The sequence below is a fragment of the Neopelma chrysocephalum genome, unplaced genomic scaffold (assembly GCF_003984885.1).
Source record: "Neopelma chrysocephalum unplaced genomic scaffold, ASM398488v2 Primary Assembly neopelma1_106b, whole genome shotgun sequence".
In the NCBI taxonomy this organism is placed as follows: Eukaryota; Metazoa; Chordata; class Aves; order Passeriformes; family Pipridae; genus Neopelma; species Neopelma chrysocephalum.
Genome location: NW_020897771.1, coordinates 377294 through 396616, shown reverse-complemented (window position 1 = coordinate 396616; position 19323 = coordinate 377294). Strand labels below are relative to the sequence as shown.

At 51.9% G+C, this 19323-nt stretch overlaps 2 protein-coding genes across 5 annotated transcripts; one reads left to right on the top strand and one right to left on the bottom strand.

Moving 5' to 3' along the window:
• Positions 1-19: 19 nt before the first annotated feature.
• On the bottom strand, positions 20-17783 carry LOC113973833. Of its 4 annotated transcripts, XM_027696403.1 has the most exons (12): positions 17696-17783; positions 17008-17342; positions 16438-16585; positions 12469-12602; positions 7209-7341; positions 6401-6552; positions 3305-3353; positions 2775-2878; positions 1895-2008; positions 1675-1779; positions 1363-1464; positions 20-823 (listed from the first exon to the last, which is right to left on the bottom strand). In XM_027696403.1, the coding sequence occupies exons 3-12, from the start codon at positions 16504-16506 to the stop codon at positions 712-714; spliced, it is 1074 nt and encodes a 357-aa protein (XP_027552204.1). In that variant the 5' UTR covers positions 16507-16585; positions 17008-17342; positions 17696-17783; the 3' UTR covers positions 20-711. The 4 variants fall into 4 exon arrangements, with proteins under 4 accessions (XP_027552204.1, XP_027552205.1, XP_027552206.1 ...); XM_027696404.1 differs by lacking the exons at positions 12469-12602; positions 16438-16585; positions 17008-17342; positions 17696-17783 and adding an exon at positions 11661-11831; XM_027696405.1 differs by lacking the exons at positions 7209-7341; positions 12469-12602; positions 16438-16585; positions 17008-17342; positions 17696-17783 and adding an exon at positions 4171-4246 and having other exon boundaries at positions 6401-6537.
• On the top strand, positions 11934-18946 carry DRD4 (dopamine receptor D4). The gene is made up of 4 exons (XM_027696402.1): positions 11934-12232; positions 17253-17365; positions 17714-18261; positions 18649-18946. The coding sequence occupies exons 1-4, from the start codon at positions 12005-12007 to the stop codon at positions 18849-18851; spliced, it is 1092 nt and encodes a 363-aa protein (XP_027552203.1). The 5' UTR covers positions 11934-12004; the 3' UTR covers positions 18852-18946.
• Positions 18947-19323: the final 377 nt, after the last annotated feature.

Sequence of the window (19323 nt, the reverse complement as noted above, 5' to 3'; positions counted from 1 at the left end):
CCAGAATCTGTTGGTTTAACAGGAAAGCTGGAGTGGCTGTTTTATCAGAGGAGGGAATCTGCATGTCAACAGCATGTAAACCTCGTTAAGTGGTGGGAACAAATTCCTCCACTTGGAGCTCTGTTTTTAGTGGCTCTGAGAAAGCTGGGCCAGCAAATCCAGGGGCAGAATGGAGCGGAAACAACATTTACGGTGAGTATCTCTGTTGTGTAGCTCTCAGAACATTTCTTTGCCACAGAATCTAACACCTGGCTGAGTTCCTGCTCCGTGGATTCTGACTCTGTGCACAGCTGGATGGTGAGCATTCCAATGTGCCTGGTGTGAGGGGATCCCGGCACAGTGCTCCTCCCCAGACCCTGCATTCCAAGGGTAAGGTACCACCCTTCTTCCAGTTTCCCGAAGAGGAGCCAAGGCACAGGCATAGCTAATCAATCTTTATTTGGGAGCAGCAGCAGGCAGCCAGATGCCAACACACAATGGAAGGGATGTGCTTCACCCAGGCTCCATCTACTGACAGCAGGTCACACCCACACACATTTCACTTTGGGTAATCTAAGAGGTCTCATCAGGTTTTGGCTGCTTACCACGATTATTTTTATTTATTTGCCAATCTCAGGAGTTTTTCCTAAGCAAATTCAAGTGCTTCCCTGTTTATTTTCAAGGCCATACACATGCAAAGCTGTCTCCTTGGCTGTTTTTTTCCCTTCACCTTCAGGCAGAACCATCTGTATCTTCCTTCATGTCTGCAACCAGTGGCTTAGAGATGGGGCAAAAGTACCGGCTGGTGATGGCAGCAGCTTCCTGGGCATCTCTGTCTGAGAGGCTGCAGGGAGGGAAAAAGGAGAGAGAGTTTCTTATTCCTGGGGGCGTGGACTGCAGGAAGTGTGACAAAGCTGCCTTGTGAAATTCAAGGATAGAGGGACCATGACTGCCTGCAGCTGGGCACCCCACAAAGGCACAGCGGGGTTTCATCCCCACTGTGGTCAAGAGGTACCAAGGGCCAGTTTATTCCTCCTAATTTTAGGGATTTAAGAGTGAGATGTCTAAGTGAAAGTGGTTGGTCACTAGGAAAAGACAATATCCAGGTGCTAGGATCCTCAGGAGTGTGTTTGACAGGGTACCAAGGGTTTTCTTTCCATTTTAACTGTTAGGTTGGGTTTCCTAATGGGATGAATAATTACTGCAGTCCAGGATAACAACTCTATGATTAGAAAAAGATACTATTTCATTTCCATGGGTCTTATAATTTTTAATAACTGGCTTTTCTAGGGCCATTTATAAAAGCATTTGGCTTTATAAAAACTTTTGGCTCCAGTACTGTGGGGCTCAGGGCCACAGAGGGAACAAATCTGTCCCACCTACCTGGTGTTCAGAAAGCTCTGGTACAACCGGAGAAAGCAAAGCTCTGCAGGGCTGTTCTCTCCCTCTCTCTCCTGCACATCTGTGTTGACCGGGCCAGGAGAGCTGGAAATTAATAATAATTAAAATAATAATTAAGAATAATTAAAGCAAATTAATAGTAATTAAAACCTCCAAACCACAAGAGTGTAAGCACCACAGCTGGAGAGCAGCATGTGCCCCGTGTCTGCTGCTGTCGTGTCACAGGGGGCTGGTGGCCCAGTGTGGCAGTGAGAGCCACGGGGGACACGGTGGCTCCCAGAGGTTTCCCCTCACCTGCGCTTGCGGCCCATGAGGTTCTGGATGAATTTCTGCACCTGGGCGTTCCCTCTCATCTTGCTGTACTCGCTGGTGAACAGCCCATCCGAGTGCCTCTGGGACCTGGGCCAGGGGAACACAGACAGCGGCTGCTCAGCCCCTGGCAGCCCTCAGTGCTGGGATCCCTCTCCCTCTGGAGACTCCCTCGCCCCACAGGGTGGGTTTGGCCGGTGCTCACCTCTCCTTGAGGCCCACCAGGTGTTTGACCAGCTGCCTCACGTAGGCGTTGCCGTTCATCTTGCTGAGCTCACTGTGGAAGAGCCCGTCAGCGTGTCGCTCAATCCTGGGGGGAAGGAGAGGGAGGAGAGGCTTAAAACCAGACAAGAATGGGCATTAAACACTGCTCCCTCAAGGAAAGAGGGTCCCAAAAACACACAGGTAAGAATTTGTGCCACTTTGGCAAAGTTTCACCAAAAAAAGGGGAAAAATTAATGGGAGTCTAAAAAATATCTTTGTTAACCATCACACAGAAAAACGACCTGCGCTTGCTTTTAGTGATGTAATCACCTTGCCACAAGGATGTGAGAATGTGAGGTTAGTGCTGATTCAGCACAAAAGAGTAGGGCAAGAGGCTGGAGAAGTAATAAAGAAACACCCAGAGACAAAAACCTGAGGAACAGGTAGATAACGGCAGCGGTGACAAAGACCAGCCCTTGCCAGTGACTCCTTTGGTGAACTTGGTGAACTTACAGTGTTGGCTATTTCTGGCTATGTTTCCATGGGACCAGGCTATTGGAAACAAACTTCCACCTCTATCAGGCTGTGTAACTACGTAGCAGGAAAACAGACTCAAAAGCAACTTTTTAACTTACTTCGTTCTGTTTGGGGTCATGAATTTTCTCTTGCATTAAGTCAAATCAACATTCCCATTCTTAAGCAAGAAAAAAAATCTTTACAACATTTGCACTCATTTAACTAAATCAATGTAGGGAAGCCAAAATCCACAGCCAAGCAGATGCAAGTTCAGGAAGGCAGATAAAAGGCTGGGTTTACAACCAGCAGGCTCTTTGAACAAAAACCATGGGGAAAAAGGAGGCAGAGTCCCAAGGAATGCTCACCTCTCCCGGGATGGCAGAGATGCTGAGAAGTGGGACAGGACAATCATGGGAATAATGACTTGCCACAGAGTTGTCATCATGGAAACCATGTCCTCTCCTGAAATAAACCACAAGGTTCTGCGAGCAGCAGGACAAGTGCCCTTGGGGTGTGCCTGGTGCAGTTCACAGGGGCAGGGCTGTAGAAATACCACCATGGTCATTAAAGTGGGCAGGAATTCCTGCCAGCAGAGATAAATAGCTGGAGATGTCTGTGAAAAATATGTCATGTGCCAAATAAAATCCATCCACACACAGGGGAAGGGAAGGGCTCACGTGTGTGCCCATATCTCCCTATCCTCTAATCTTTCAAGAAGGAAAAAGAAATAACAAACATTTTCAGTCACTGCAGACCCCCCCTAGTTTGTTTTCTTACTGAAATAAAAAGAAAAGTACATTTTGTTTATCCCAAGCCACTGCATGCTTCCCCCTTTTATTCCAAGCTCTGCCCTCTGCCTGCAGAGGTGGGTATCTGCCTGTAAGAGGGTGCTCACCTTTCCCCAAGGACCACACAGGAGCCGTATCCACACACCTGCCTTCCTCCTGCAAAGAAACAAGCCTTTCTCACTGTCCTGCAGTCTCTCAGGCAGCACCTGCTAAAGCCCCAAATCAAAGTTCTCCCACTTGTTTTTACTTTATTCTGAAACTAGACAGTACAAAAGAATGTGAAAGGACTGTCAGAGACTCCTGAACACTTTCCAGCCACCCTCCTGGGACTGTTTGCTTGCTCTGGAGGTGCTGCAAGATGAGAAGAGGTAGGAGGAGGAAGGACAAGAAGGGGGATTTATCCAGGAATTCATTCAGTGTAAACCACAGCACAAATATTTAATGGTGGCTGCAGAGCAAACAGGTGAGAGGATGAAGGAGCCACAAGCTTCATCTCACATACACTTAGAGCTTTAATGTTGTGTTTTCCTGCCTGATTCAGCTTTGAGGAGATAGAATAGTAAAACAAGGACATTTCCAACATCAGTCTCTTATTGGAATCCAAACTAGGCAGACTCCACAGTCCTGCGGAGGAGCTGAGAAGCCACCAAACCCAGAGCTCAACACCCTTGGGGAAGGGGAACCTAGATCCTGAGCCTGTCCTTCCATCTGTCCAGCACCTGCCACACAATGCCTTGACCCCCAGAATCTCACCTCGGCATTTTGCCCTTCCTTGTGCTATCCCTGGGATGGCATTTCTCTGGGAGAACCATATTTAAGAGCCCATTTTAAATCCCATCCCTGGCTCCAGACTTTCCCTCCGCTCTAAAAACTTTCTGGTTGCTAATCCAGTGGATCAACTTGTCTTTTCTCTTTCTGGACATAACTTTTGTCTCAGAGATCTGAAAGAGGGGAGAAGCACAGCAGGACTCACCAACCCTGGTCGATCGTGGCTCGCCACTGATGCTCCACTGGCCCACTCCTCTGTGGTCCCCTATAAATGTGCTGCCCTTATCAGGAGCAATTATTTGGGTAAAGCTATGAATATGAGCAGTCATGATTAACAGCAAACAATGCTGTGGGGCTGGAATGCCCCTTTAATTACCTGATGGGGTCATTCACAGCAATTCGATGGACTATTTCTGCTGATGGATAATAATTCCTGCTTCTATCTCTAATGACAGTCGTTTGTTGGGCAAACATCCCTGTACCAATTGATTCACCGTGATTGTCATCATTATCTCCCAGCTTTAATTACCTCTTGATAGGAGCTTAATCTCCTGTTCTTCTCTTTTAATCCTGGCTTGGGCTATGTTTGCAATTGCCAGGATCTGTTGGTGAGTCCATGTGTGCCCCAGTGATTTGGCTGAATGACATGTCACTTTTATAGGGCAACTATTGCCTGCTCAGTAGGATCAGGGCTGACTTTTGCATGAGGGGACAACACCTTTTGAGCTGTGGTTTCACGTGGGAAAGGTGTGCTGAGAACAGACTTTTTCTAAAAAAGCAGCATACACAAACACACATGGAAAACATCCTGAATATATTCCCTGCCATTGCTGGGGGTTGGAGCTGGTTCGTCTCAAATGCTGCAGGTAAAGGTGACATGGAAATGGTGGTGGCACTTCAACCTGGGCTCCTGGGGTTGCCAAACATCCACAGCTGAGAAAACCCGTGGAGGAGCAAGGCAAGGAAGAAAGAAGGTTTATAAAGGCCGAACATGTAGGGAACTAAAAATGACTAATGTGATTTCCCTTCCTTTGCAAATAACCTCAATGGGTCTGAAATGCCCCCGAGCCCTGGGGAAGCTCAGTTTGCCATGAAAGGACAGAGGAGAGGTCGGAATGACGAAGTGGCCCCACGATGGCAGCAGAGGGTGAACAATAAGACTGTAAAAGCTTCTGGGGACTGGAAGAACATGCTCTAAGTAACTTGATTTAGCTATTTCGCACAAAAAATGGGGTTTGCTTCCAGCAGCACTGGTAGAGTGAAAAGGTGGTGGGGTAGAAAACTGTGTAGCCATGCCCAGCACTGCCGCAATTAATACAGGTGCCAACCATGGGCTCGAATTGAAATGCAGGTTTTGAGACTCTGATGAGGAAATTCAGGGCCATGAAGGGAACTCAAAAGCATTTGCAAGCTGAAATTTATACATGAATAAACCAGAACCCAAACCAAATCCCCAGTCCTGAAACAACATCTGATTTTCCTTAACCAGAATTAGCACCAAACGCTCATCAGGAGACATTCTGGAAACAGGAGTGATAAAGGATCCTGCTCAGCAATATCAACTGATCGGAGCTTTGGGAATCTGCACCTTATTGCTCCCATTCTCCATTAGAGAGAACGTTCCAAGTGGGAGTGGAGATTCCCCTCACCTGCATCCAGCAGGTACAAGGCAGGATTAAATCACTCATGTACCAATGGAATGTAACCCACCATCTCTGCAGTATCACTGCAGAGAAAAGCTCCTCAGCACTGGCTTTAGGAATGATACAGGGAATTGCTGGCCTCACCTGGTCCCTGCTCCTGCACCGCTGTCCCACCTGCAGCCTCAGGAAGTCAGGGCTGCACTGATCCCAGCCACCACCAGCCCATGGGACAAAACACTGCTCTATGGGGCTGGAGCAAAGTAAGGAGTGCTGAGTGTGCATCCACACTCCTTGGAGAGAGGGCAGGGAGAGATACTCCGGGACAGGATGGAGAAAGGACGTGTGATGGCCATGGGGCCACCTCTGAGCTGCCCTGGGGACACTGCCAGCTGTAAAGCCATCAGGATCTCTGTGCAGTCACCTGTGCTTAAGGTGACACCAACTGACATGCACAGGGTGTAGAGCCCTGTGGTGGCATGCATTAAGTAAATCCAGCTGCCACGGGTGCCAGGGCTATTCCCAGCACCACACTGATGGCTGGGGACACCCTGGTGAGCAGCAGAGAGCAGACATTATGAAACAGAGGGGCCACCCCCCTGCAACACCCAAGCTCTGGTTCCTGCTCCCAAGGTGACCTGTCCCAAAGGCATCCAAGCTGAGAGTGGAACTGAGGAAGGCCTTTGTCCTCCTCTTTACAGCAGAAGGGTTCACCAAACCTACAGCGTGAAACGCAGCATCTTAGGATCACATTAAATGTTTTAGTCCCAAATTTTGCAATATTTAAGAGAGTACCTTTTTCTGTGGTGGAGGTAAAGACAGAAAACTGCATTTTGGAAAAGAGAGGGTTTCATCACAAAGCTGCATATCCTGACCAACACCAGAGGGAGGATGCAGACAGACTCTCCAAAATCAGCACTTGGAGCTCTGCAGGGTAAGTCCAAGTTCTGAAAGGAAGAAATTCTCATTAACACTCCTAAGAAATTGGTACAGCAGATCAAAAAAGACCTTTGACTGGAGGAGCACTGTGGCTGCACTCATAAGAACAGGCTGGATAAATGTTGCTTTTGTAACGTGGACATCGTTGCTCCTGCCTTGGAGCAGGAAAGCCCATCCAGCCTTTGGGGTTGCTGTTTATCCAGGACAGCCCTTACAAGGTTTGTCCAATCCTTGCCAGCCTATCCACAGTCCAGGCCCCAGGATCTGCTGGAGCTGCTCTTCTTCATGGAGACACCACATCTCCAAATGCTCCTACAGCCTCTGCACAGCTCCCTGAGGTCTGTGGCTTTGGAATGGCAAAGAGCACAAGGGCCAAGCCAGGCTAAGGAGGCTGGGGAGGGACCATCTCATTCCCCACATGTCCAGCAGTGGTGTTCCCAGTCCTGAGGAAGCTGTCCAGGGGCAGCCAGCCTTTGAGGAGCCCAGCACAGGCTGTGCCCCATCCAGTGGCAGCCCCAGCCCATGGCAGGGGAAGTTTATTGAGGTCAGATGGTACGAGGAGCTGCACGGCTAAACCCTGCCTACGTAAAATACCCTTTAATCAGCTTAGGGGCTGTTCAGGAACTTCTACCTCCCCCATTCCCTTTTCCCTCCCTTGTCATACCTGTGCGAGGCCATGTGGGCATGGGGCTGTCTCTGTGTGTCTGCAGGTGAGCCCTGCCCAGGCCCTGAGCTGATGGTGACGCTGCTGCCAGCGGGGAGCAGCTTGGAGGCATTTCCTTGCATCACTCCCAGCTCTGTAAGAGAAAGGACCCTAATTGGAATAAGGGGATTGGAGGATTTAGCCTTCTAAATGCTCCTTTCTTGCACAGGATGCTTTCAGGAGTGGTTTTAATCTTTACCACCTGATTTTGTGATTTTGGCTGCAAGGGGGAAGAGCGGGATGCCAGCAAGGGGTGAGCAGGGCAGCTGTAGGTGGTTTGGGAGAAGGAAGAGGAAAATCACAGTCCTGTATGGTCATGGGACACACCTGGAGTGTGCCCACTTGCTCTGAAATACGGAGGGAAAGTGTTGGACACTCTGGTTACCTCCATGGCTGGCACCATCATCCCAGGCCAAGGACAGAAGACCAAAGAGCCTTTTAAGGACAAGCTGCTGCCCCCATCAATCACTTGCTGACCTCTACACCCTTTGGAACTCCCTCCCAACCTCCCTGAGCGCTGCCCAAGCGGGAGCACCCTGCCTGCCCCCAGGTAGTGTCCCCAGGGTGGCTGCACGGGTGGAACAACCCATCCCACTGCAGGGACACGGTGGGACAGGACTGGGTGGCTTCCTCCCAGGGCTGCTCCAGCCATCCTTGCCCTCCTGGCCCAGCATGCTCCCAGCCCAGCTGGCAGCTGCCCTGTCCCTGCACACAGAACTCCCCTGCGTGTTCTGGCCCTGTCATGGCTCCAAGTGGCATCAGCGGCGCAATCCCGGCCTCCAGCTGTTTGCTGTGCCTGGGGAAGAGGAGAAAGCACTTCAGGGAATTCATTGGAATGAGAAGAACGGCACCCAGCTGTGCCAGGTGTGCCGTGCCAGCACTGAGCACAGCAGCTCCTGGCAGAGCTGCTGCGGCTGCTTCGACTGCATTCCCCCCTGGGCTTTGCCAGGGACCTGCAAGGACGTCCAGGGGAGCAGGAAGGGGCTTTTTCTGAAAGGGCACCCCTTCCAGGGGAACAGGAACAGGCTTTGTCAAGGGGAGGGTGGAGGGAGCTGCATTAACAGGTGCTTGCTGCTCCCAGGCATGCCTCTCCCTGCCTGTGTTGCCTTTCCCTGCCTGTGTTGCCTTCCACTTCTCCCCCTGCCCAGGAGGTTTTCCCTGACAAGTGACTTAAATAAGCTCACTGACGTTTTAAAACCGGTAGGGGCTTTTGAACTATGTTATTTGATCTGTCTTGTGCCACAAACCCTCGTATCCCTTGTATATCACCAGGTTACTCTTGTGTGAGATCAGTGATGGGGTTAAGCGGAAACGTGGCACCCACAAAAACATCTAGTTTTGGCTCCAAGCAAAGATGGAAAATCCAGGCATTTTCTCCATAGTTTCATCCCCCCAGCTAACCACTGGCATTAGTTTTTACATCTTACAGGGACTTATCATAACTTATCAGAAAGGTAAATGTCAAAAGACCCACTCAGTGTGCACATAAATCCCTCCTTCTCGCAGGGGGACTGGCAGAGCCTGGGCAGCCCGGAGAGCCCAGAGAGCCCAGAGAGCCGTGCCATCCTCCTCCCTCTCCTGCAAAGCCTCACCTGAAGCAGGATGCTGCCCCTGCCTCTTTTCTGGGAAATGCATTACAGGAGATTGGAAAGCTGGGCGGCTTTGCTGCCGACAAGACTCTCACAGAGAATTGCCCTTGTCAATATGGCAAATCAAAGGAACACGATTGGCCTTAAGAGCTCTTTGTTTTCCTCCCTTTGTCCTGAACCTGTAGACAGCCGGGAATGCTGCTCCCGGCTATCAGGGCACTATTCATCAGCCGAGTTTGGCACATCTGTGCTGAAACTTTGGCAGCCACATTGTTCCCCTTTTCTATTTAAACATTCAGTGTCTCAGATGTGAGAAAATATGTTGATAAAAGTTCCATCTCTTTTTGGAGACTCTGACAGATGCCTCACTTCGCCACCTTCCTGATCCTTTGAACTGGCTGGGAATAAAATCCTCGATTAATTCATCCTGGGGAGTCTCTGGGGGACCCCTCTGGGCTCCCTGGCAGGGGACCAGCTCCACCACAGCCACAAACCACGCTGCTCATCTCCCTGAGCTTCTCTTACAAACAGTCCAAACCCCCAGACCAGGCAGATGTCTCACTCCTTTGTTGGTTGGGGTGTTTTCCTGGCACTGCCATTTTCCTGACACAAGGAGCAGCCGTGGTGGCTTCCCCAGCCCCTCCACCTCCTGCCCGGAGCCACTCCCTCACGGCGGGATGGGGAACCAGGACACCGCAGGATGTGCAGCCAAACAAAGAAGGGTTGTTACAAAGCACCAACCACACCAGAGCCTCTCCAAAGGTGCTCTAAGCATTCCCAGTCCTCACTTTGACATAATTTCTCCTGCTTTCCACAAGGGTGACCCACAAGGGTGACTCTGTCCTCTGCCTCTTGCTTTTCCTTGCAGTGACAACCTCTTCCAATATGTGGATGTGTGACAGACCTTCCTTCTCCTCTGCAAGGAGGGCAGCTCTGATCCAAGAAAGGAATTGTGTCTAATGTCTGCAGCCTGTCTGCCATGGAAGCACTGTGCTTTGCATGGCTGCTTGTTTTTGGAAGTCAAAAGCCTTATTTCACATTAGTTTAATCCATGCCAAGATTAAACTAGTCTAGGATTAAGGCCCTGTTAGTCTGGAATATGGGCTTCCATACTGAGAATCAAGAGTCATTCAGCACTAACCCACAGAAAAAATCAAGATAATGACAGTAAATTAACTGTTGAAGGGGATTAGATAAATGGCATTAATCCCTGTGGGAAGGCAGGGCAGCAGTCACACTTCGATCCTGCTCTCTTGGCTGCTCAGGTAGTTTAAACATAAATAAATTAACGGTATTCTGTCCACACAGTTTCATTAATGCACTTCAGGGCCTCCTTGGACTAATTTGAATTGATTTCTCAGAGTAAAAAGGGCTCTAACAAAAGTGGTTCTGCTGTCCGAGCTCCTTGCTGAGGGGAGGCTGTGCCAGGAGTCAAGTTTTAGGGACCAACCACGGATGGGAAAAGCTGTGACCAGGTGATGGAAACCATCTGCCTTGTCTGAACTTCCCAACAAATGAGGTCCCACAAACGAGCTCCTGACGTGATGGATGTGCAGCCACACTTGGGCCCACCTGAGTCCAAGACAAACCATTCCCGAAGGAATGCAGAGACAGGCACGTGAGTACCCACTCCAGTGCTGGCAGGAGTTCGGGGCCCACTCAGAGCAGATAGAAGTGTCTCTCCTCTCTCTGCACACTGGAAGAGGGAGATGAACAGACAAATCCATGGGTATTTGGGTCAGTGTGAGGATGGCAAACCTACATTGGGATGGGAGAGAGGGGTGATACAGCTCCGTAGCTACCAAGGAATGGCATTCTTGCGGCTTTAGAACAGGGCTGGAAGCCACACCTCTGGAGACAGAACTTGGCAAGCCAGACTGTCAGCAAAGTGCTTAAACCAAGGGGATTTTCTCCTCCTCCTGTATGGAATTGTGGAGCTGTGGCTGTTGGGTAGAACAGACTGTGTGGAGCAGCTGCTGTTAAGCCACTCCAAGGGAAGTACCTGGATCGGTGTCCCATGGCTGAAACCTGGGCTCTGGCCTTTCCATGCTGCACCTGCTGAGGGTAACCATGGCCTTTTCCAAAAAAGAGTAGGGAACTGGGGGGAACAAGGGTGGTGGCTGGAGATAGGATTTGCCCCACAGGTCTCAATAGTTTGGATGAAATTCTGAGAGCTGCAGCCTAAAAATATATCTTAGAAGCTCCTTGTCTTATAAAAAGTTTCCAGTAATACAATTTCCCCCCTCCATGGAGTGTAAATGGCCCTTTCTTGCTATACCTTCTCTTCCCAGTGCCTTCCACAAAGCCCAGGCTGATCTGAATGCTTTCCTGGCATTAACATCTGGGCTGAGGCTTGGTGGCACAGCTGGACAGATGCCCACAGAGTCTGGATCAGGTCCCACATCTCCCAAGCAATCTGGGCTAGAAATGAGGGGTCACAGCACCCCTGTCTTTCCTGCCTGACCCTGCAGGTACCCCTCAAACAGCATTTTTCTCTCATTTTCAGCAATAAAACACCCCAGCCCTTGTGTTCAGCTGTCACCATCCCTTTGCTCCCACACTTGCTGCCTGTCTGCTTTCTTCCTCAATCCTGCATTTCTGCAGTTGATTATTACTGCCCAAGCACAGGTAACGCACAAAATTCCTTTGGAGTTGCATCCTGCATTTGCCAGTTTCTCCGGCTTATCAACACCACTTTGAATCCTTACTCTGTGCTCCAAGATGCTCACAGGATCCTGTCTTGGCAGTAATTTAGCTATGGACTCTCTGGACCCTCACTCAGGTTAATTATAAACACCTAAACATTACCAGGTTCTGCACATACCTTGCCATACAATTTCCCAGTTATCTGCCCAACCTGTAATAATTTCAAGTGTTTCCTCTCACAGGAACTCACAGGAGAACTGCTTCAGAGAACACCACCCTGCGAGACCGCGGCGAGAGTTCACGGGGGCGCGGCAGGGGACGGGACACCGGGACACGGGGAGCCGGGACACCGGGAGCCTGCCCCCCTCCCCCGGCGCCCCCTAAGCCGCTTGGTGACCCAGTTGTCCCCGCGGGGCCGGGCCGGGCCGGGCGGGGCGGCGGCGGAGGCTCCTCCCGCGGCTCGGCGGGCACTCCCGGCGGCCGGCCCGGCTCCCCGGGCTGCGGGGGCAGCGCCGCGGGGCCATGGGCAACGGCACGGCCGGACCCCCGCCCGCCGCCGGCCACAGCATCGCCGCGCTGGTGCTCGGCATCCTCCTCATCCTCCTCATCGTCGGCGGCAACGGGCTGGTCTGTCTGAGCGTGTGCACCGAGCGGGCGCTCAAGACCACCACCAACTACTTCATCGTCAGCCTCGCCGTGGCCGACCTGCTGCTCGCCCTCCTCGTCCTGCCCCTCTACGTCTACTCCGAGGTGAGGCTGCCCGGGGGCCTCCGGGGGGACGGGGGGCTGTGGCTTGTGCGCCCGCGGAACCTGAAGGTTACGGGGCTGCGCGGTGGGATGGGCGAGAGCCCAGGCACCGCAGAGCAGAGCCGCTTTCTGGGCTTGTTCCCCACCTCCATCCCGCCGGACCGGGAGTGCCAGCGCCCTCGGGACAGCCCCTGCGCCCCGCGATGCTCGTGGGGCGTTCGGAGCACCGCGGCTCTTACCTGCGAGTGCCACCGGGGCCACGGGCGGGTCCCGGGGCTGCCCCGCCGTCCGAGCCGCAAACACACCGAGTGGAGGTGCCCCGGGACGTCTGCCCCGGGCCGGGCCAGCAGCTCCTGAGGCTGAGTGGTTCTCTCTGTAACAGGGAGATAAATGATTACTGCCAGGGATGTGTAAAGCCTTGTGCTTGTGGGGGATTTTGTTGGGTGGGTGAGGGGGCTCCCTGGAACCTGCCCGTTAGTACCAGCTGGGGGCTCTTCCCTGTTCAAGTGGATGAAAGCATCCACAGGGCAAAATACGAGGTGTTTCCACCCATCCCTGTGGTAGCTGGTGGTGTGGGCCTTTTTCCCAGTTGTGGGAGAACATCTCCCCTCTCTCCCACGCCATGCTGAGCATCCTCAGGCAAAGCAGGCTGCGGATTAGGGCTTAGGATGGTCTCTACCTGGTCCTAGGATTTTGCAGGACATTGTGACCTCTCTGGAAGAGGTATTATGGAGTGACAGGTTCATCAGGGGACCATGAGAAGAACCAGTGAAGAAGAGAAGCATTAGGTGCCCTCTTTTTCCACTGTGCCATTGGTTTCCGTGGATTTGCTTTTCCCTTGTTCCCTCCGTTTTGCTGGTTAGATAGGCACATTCTTCACCATTCTTCTCAGATACTTTTGTAGCTGAGGAGGCCTGGGGCACTCCCAGGCATCCACAGTAATTCCTGAGGAGCCAAGTTCCACCTATATGTGAAGGGAGGCCAGAAGAAGATACCAGAGTGTGCCCGGAGAGTTGGTAGCACTGAAACAGGGGTTACCTGAGGAAGCAGAGCTACAGGTGCTGTGGAGGTACCCAGGATATCACCAGGCTCTGGGTGGCTTTGGGAAGGAGCTGCACAGCCCCAAAGGCTTGGCCTGGTGTGTAACTGCTTCCTCTCTCTGCCCAAGGACTGTGACAATGGCAGGAGCCCCAAAGACTCTGTGACACTGGCAGGAGCCACAGCAGCAGTCGATACCATCCTCAGCAAGCGGAGGCATCCCAGCAATTAGGGCCAGTACCAGTACCACTTCCCCAGCTGGACTGTGCCATGGAGCACACCTGTACCTGTCCCTGTGCCTGTCCCTGTGCTTGCTGTGCTCCTCTGAGCAGCTCTCTCCTAATCCCCGAGTGCCGGAGCTGAGCCAGGCCTGAGCCAGGAAGCCTCTGGCAGGAGCTGAGGGTGCTGGTTATGTAAACATCTTTGCCACTAAGATCCGTGTAAGTGATTACGGAAAAGAGGAAACGGTTTTAGCAGATTTGCATGTTCACCTGGCTCCTTCTCCAGGTCAGGGAAGATGAGTGTTTCCCAGTGGGCACAGCAGTGGAGCAGCCAGGACAAATGACACGAGCCATTTTCCTGGTGAGGGCGATGCTGCTCTGCCTAAAACTTCCAGTGGTATGGCATCAAAAGATCTCTTTTCTTGCACTTTCTTATGTGTGCCTAATGATGCAGGTCTTCTGATGAGACACCAGACCTTTATCCTCTCCAAATTTCCCGTGGCTCTCTGTGAATGCATGTCAGCCTGTCTGCAGCAGGATTCAGGATTAGTCTTTCCTGGAATCTTAGAGCTTTAATGGAAATAGATGTTCTTCTGTACCTGGGTAATGTCTGAGCCACACAAAATACTGGGGAGGTGAGACAGGCCAGTAGTTATAAATCAGCGCTCAGGGGTTTATTTTCAGGCACCGATAACTGGGAGAGGTGTCCTGGAATTTCAGGCCCTCGTAATGTCTCAGGTGGATGATCAGACTTGCTCCTCATGTCTGAAAAACCTTGACCTCAACGATTTAAGTCAAGAAAGGACATTACAGCAGACATGAGGCACCTTTGTCTTGTGTCCTATTCCCTCCTCTCCCTCTCCCCTTGCAGGTTGGGTCGTGTCTTCTGGGGAATGCAGCAGCTGTCACAGCTCATGACAAAAGGCCCCGTGTCAGCGTCTGGGGGCACGGGGACAATTCTTTGGCTCTGATGCTGGACTATGCCCACTGGCAAGGATTATTCCTCTTCCAGTTGGTGCCACAGTGTTCTCAGTCCATGCCATGCCCTCGAGCCATGGCTGTGCTGAGGCAGAGGCTTGTTCAAAGTCCAGGTGGACATCTCCTAATTCCCTTTCGGGCTCCTGCTGTTCCCTGCATGTGGCAGGACTGAGACAAGAGCTGGTATCACAGGAAATACAACCAGAACCTTTGGCCCTGTGCTGGCTCACGGCCTCAGGAGCACTGGAGGTGTAAGAGCTCTTCTGGCATCAGTCCGGTTCGGAAGGCAGATTTTTCCTTACAAATCAGCTGAGCTTAGGAATATGGATACCAAAATGGGCCAACTAGGAAGGCAGCTGCAAGGGTGTTTGAGAAGCCAAGTCTGCCTCCTGCCATCCACCATCCTATAAAATCTTCTCCATAACTTCTTTGTATTCCAGAAAAGGGGAGAACCCCAAGAGCCACTGAAGGTGGAGCTGCTCTGGAGCACTTCCTAAAGGCAGTTTGTGCTGTGTGTGATCCCTAAAGCTTTACACTGTGTACCTGGATGGGCTAATCTGCTGCAGTCTCCTGTCATTATGTACCACTTAATCACATGGCCCAGCAAAGCCTCTAATCCAAAGTCACTCTCCCTTCTGAGGGGTCCTTGGCACATTTTGTAAGGTGGGCAGGTGACAAACACTGTGTAATGGAAAGTTCTCTCCCAGTACCTTCCCCAAAGCCAGAGTCTTGGGGGATTGGTGGAGAAAGAGAAGGGTTTGTAGCATTTTCCAGGTACCCAACTTGAATATCAGATCCTCTGAAGGTGCTGCAGCCTGAGAGCTCTTGTCCTTTTCAGAATCAATTAGTTCCCCCAAATCAAAAACAGGTTTGGAAAACTGTAGCTCAAAATCAAATTTTCTCTCTCATAAGCTGAACCGAACTTGTCAGGATCCCAGTAAGCTTGGCAAAAATTTGGTTTTTGATGATTCAGGTTCCAAATTCAGTTTGGGGTGGCTGCACTGTGCTAGAGAAGAGGCTGAATGAAGCATTCAGGTCTCACTCCAGCCCTCCCCTGGAGGTATCTCAAGGAGATGCTGTACAAAAATAGCCAGACAGTTACTTCAGAGTCTCCTTTGGCTTTACAGCTCCTCTAATCGTAATCCTGGGCCTGACATCACCACTGCCTGGTATTAATCCCTGCAGAGCTGCCTGCCCTGCTCCTGGCAGGGGCAGGGGTTTTGGCACCTTCCCATTGTTCCGTGGAGTGTGTTCCCCACATGGCTCTGCTCTGTGCTGGGATGAATGAAACCAGAACCTGCTGTTTAGCACCTGCACAGGAGCAAATCCATACCTGCTTCCTGAACTCTGCACAAGGGCAGCAACGCTACACCCCACGAGCACTGCCTGACTGTTGCTACAGAGGAATAAATCCCTGGGATTTATATGTATAGATATAAAAATTATTGTTATGTGGTGCATTTCCTATAGATAAAAATATATTGTAAATTATACACATTAGATGATGCACATTACTTATAGGTAAACATATGTAGTAAATTAAATATATTACATATAGCAATATATACTATAGTAATATTTATCATTTATGTTCTAATAAGAGCATATAGAGAGTATTTGATAGTTTGCATGACAAGGGGCCATTGCTACTGAACACTTTGTTTCCAAGCTAAAATCACACTTATTTGTACAGTGTGTTTGGCTCTTAACTGAACCTCTCCCTGCAGAGGGACCCAAAGGATGGTGGAGTTTTCCTGCCAGGCACAAACCGGGAGGAAAATTCCCTGCTGCTCTAGTGGGAACAGCCCATGGAGCCTCCTGGTTACCTGTGCAGGTGTGAGCACACAGACAGGACTCTGCCTGCGCGGAAGGAGCTCACTGGAATAATGGCACAGGAACGGGATTGAGGGGCTGTGTTTCTATATCACCTAAAAAGTGCTTTAATGCTAAACCAACAGGCTGGGTTTGTACCTGGGTGAGATGAGCGCTCCATGAAACAAATTGCTGCAAGTAGTCTCTGGCTGTACCAGCATCAGCCATTGCTGTCCTGCTGCCTGTCCTGCTGCCTGTCCTCTGCCACGGGCTGTGCAGAGCTGTGCCCCTGGCCAAGATGACCAAGCTGAAAATCACAAAGCATGGCAGTCAACACTTCCAGTCGTTTGGAGCAGTGACAACACTGGTCACTGCTGCTCTGCCCTGGCACTGGGACTGTGCAGGGAGAGCCAGAGATTCTATCTCACTGCCTGACCCTGGTCTCCATGGGCTGGAGTTGTGCTTTGCCTGCCAGGACAGAACAGTTGTGTTAACAAAGGGAAACTGTTTGCATTGTCTGCAAACAAGACATTGGAGCAGTGGGGACCTGAAAGTGGAAGAAGAACTTTGTGCTCTGCCACTTGCTGCCTCAGGGACCGAGCCAGTGATGCTGTGCAGCGACTGTGGTGCTGGGGAGGCTCTGGGGGTGTGAGGAGGGTGGGGGCTCCTGCACTCACCCAAGGCAGTGGGGGCCATCCTGTGTCCATTGCTTTGCCCAGCACAACTCACCTGGCCGTGCTGACGCTCTGTGGGCTCAGTTCTCCAGCCAGCCCTGGGCAGACTGTGAGCTCCTGCACGGGGCTGACTCCTGTGTGCCACTGCTGTGCCACTGCTGTGCTGGGAGCATCGTGCCATGGGAGGAGCGCTCGGCCTTGGGCTGCTTGTCTGGAGGAACTGGGAGTGGCTGAGGCGGCCAGGCACGGAGGTGTTCTCTGTCACTTTAAAGGCATCTGCTGACCCCAGGATCTTTCCAGTTCCAGGGAGGTGTGTGGTCCCTGAGCACGGTGCTGTGTGATGCCCTGATGACCATGGACGTGATGCTGTGCACGGCGTCCATCTTCAACCTGTGTGCAATCAGCGTGGACCGGTGAGTGCCTGCCTGCTCTGGCTGTGCCTGGGCATCACACTGCTTCCATACACCCTTGCTGGGCTCCCACGGAGGGAGGATCCTGCCCTCCCCTAAGTGGGGGTGCTCTGCCCTACCATCCTCCATCCCAAGCTTTGTGTCCCATCAGGGGTGGCCACACTGAAAGCGCCGCTGTGTGAGGAAGCAGAGCTGCCCCTCGGGTGCTCTGGTTGTAGCCCATGCCTTGGCTATGTAAAGTAAATGCCTGGGGGGGAAGGACAGGGACAAGGAGCTCTGGGGCTTCTCGGTCCCCTCCCTGGCAGTGACGCCCCCAGGCCAGGCCTGGCTCACCCGGGGCTCTGTTGGCAGGTTCATCGCCGTTCAAGTCCCGCTCAACTACAACCGGCGACAGATCGACCTGCGGCAGCTGATCCTGATATCCACCACCTGGATATTCGCCTTTGCTGTAGCATCTCCTGTCATATTTGGCCTCAACAACGTCCCAAACCGGGACCCCAGCCTGTGCCAGCTGGAGGATGACAACTACATCGTGTACTCCTCCATCTGCTCCTTCTTCATCCCGTGCCCCGTCATGCTGGTGCTGTACTGCGGCATGTTCCAAGGACTCAAGCGCTGGGAAGAGGCCAGGAAGGCCAAGCTGAGGGGCTGCATCTATGGGGCCAACATGAAGCTGTACCACCCCCCGACCTTCCTGGAGAGGGAGCAGAGCCGGCTGGGGCCGCCGGAGTGCAGCCCCTACAGCCTCACTGGCCTCCCTGGGGACTGTGGGATGAGCAATGGGATCCAGACTGTGTCCTACCCACACCTCAGGTATCCACACCCGGGGCACGGGCGGAAGCGGGCCAAGATCAATGGCCGGGAACGCAAGGCCATGCGGGTGCTGCCGGTCGTCGTCGGTGAGTATCCGCAGGGAAGGGCTGGGCAGGGCGGGAAACGTGCAGGGACCTGTGTGGATCCGGGGTGCCAGAGCAGTGCCAACAACTACCACCCCTGGGAGAGAACGCATGTAGTTGATAACCATGTTTCCTTCAAGGCAAACCTGTGACTCCCAGTATCTCACATTCAAAGCCAAAGTGAGACTAACTTTAGACTTTTCATCAATATTTGTGACAGGAAAGACATCCCAATTTTTCGTCTGGGTGTAGGCCCAGCTCCACATGTCAGCACAGCTGCTGCCTGTTCCCTGGCCACTCTGAGCTGCCTCTGTCTTGTTTGGCCTGAGCCTTGTTAAACTAAAGCCTTTTGAATGTTCCCATCACCTTCTCTCTTTACTGCCCTGGCAGGTGCTTTCCTCTTCTGCTGGACACCTTTTTTTGTGGTGCACATTACCAGGGCTCTCTGCAAGTCCTGTGCCATCCCCACTCAAGTCACCAGCACTGTCACTTGGCTGGGCTATGTCAACAGTGCTCTCAACCCCATCATTTACACCGTGTTCAACGCTGAGTTCAGGAACTTCTTCCGCAAAGTCTTGCACCTCTTCTGCTAAGCCCTCTGGGACTGGTGAGGAGGAGGAACCTCCAGGGAGCAGGAACCACCAGGTGATTTTTTGTATAGTTCATTAAAGATCTATTTCTGTCCCTGGCCTGCTGTCTTTGTTGGGGACGAGGGGAGGAGGAGGAGGAGGAGAAGGAAGGTGGCCCAAGGAAGCTGCTCCCCAGCTCCTTGCAGTAAGGTGTCAAAGGTGAGTACCACTGAATGCAGTTCAGATCCTCTTCCCACTGGAAACTGCAGGTTTCCAGGCTCTTTCTTCACATTTGATGTAAGCAGGGATAATAATAATTTCTAGTCTTCTGGGGTGGCATGACACAGGGCTGTGAGGTGACATCTACCTGTGCAACCTCCTTTCCCCTTGCTCTTGATAATTTTAAATCCAAAGCCTGATTTCACTCATGTTTAACAAGGGTCCTACAAAGGCACCGTTGCTAGTGCTCCAGAATTCCTTATCAAGCCATAGGATT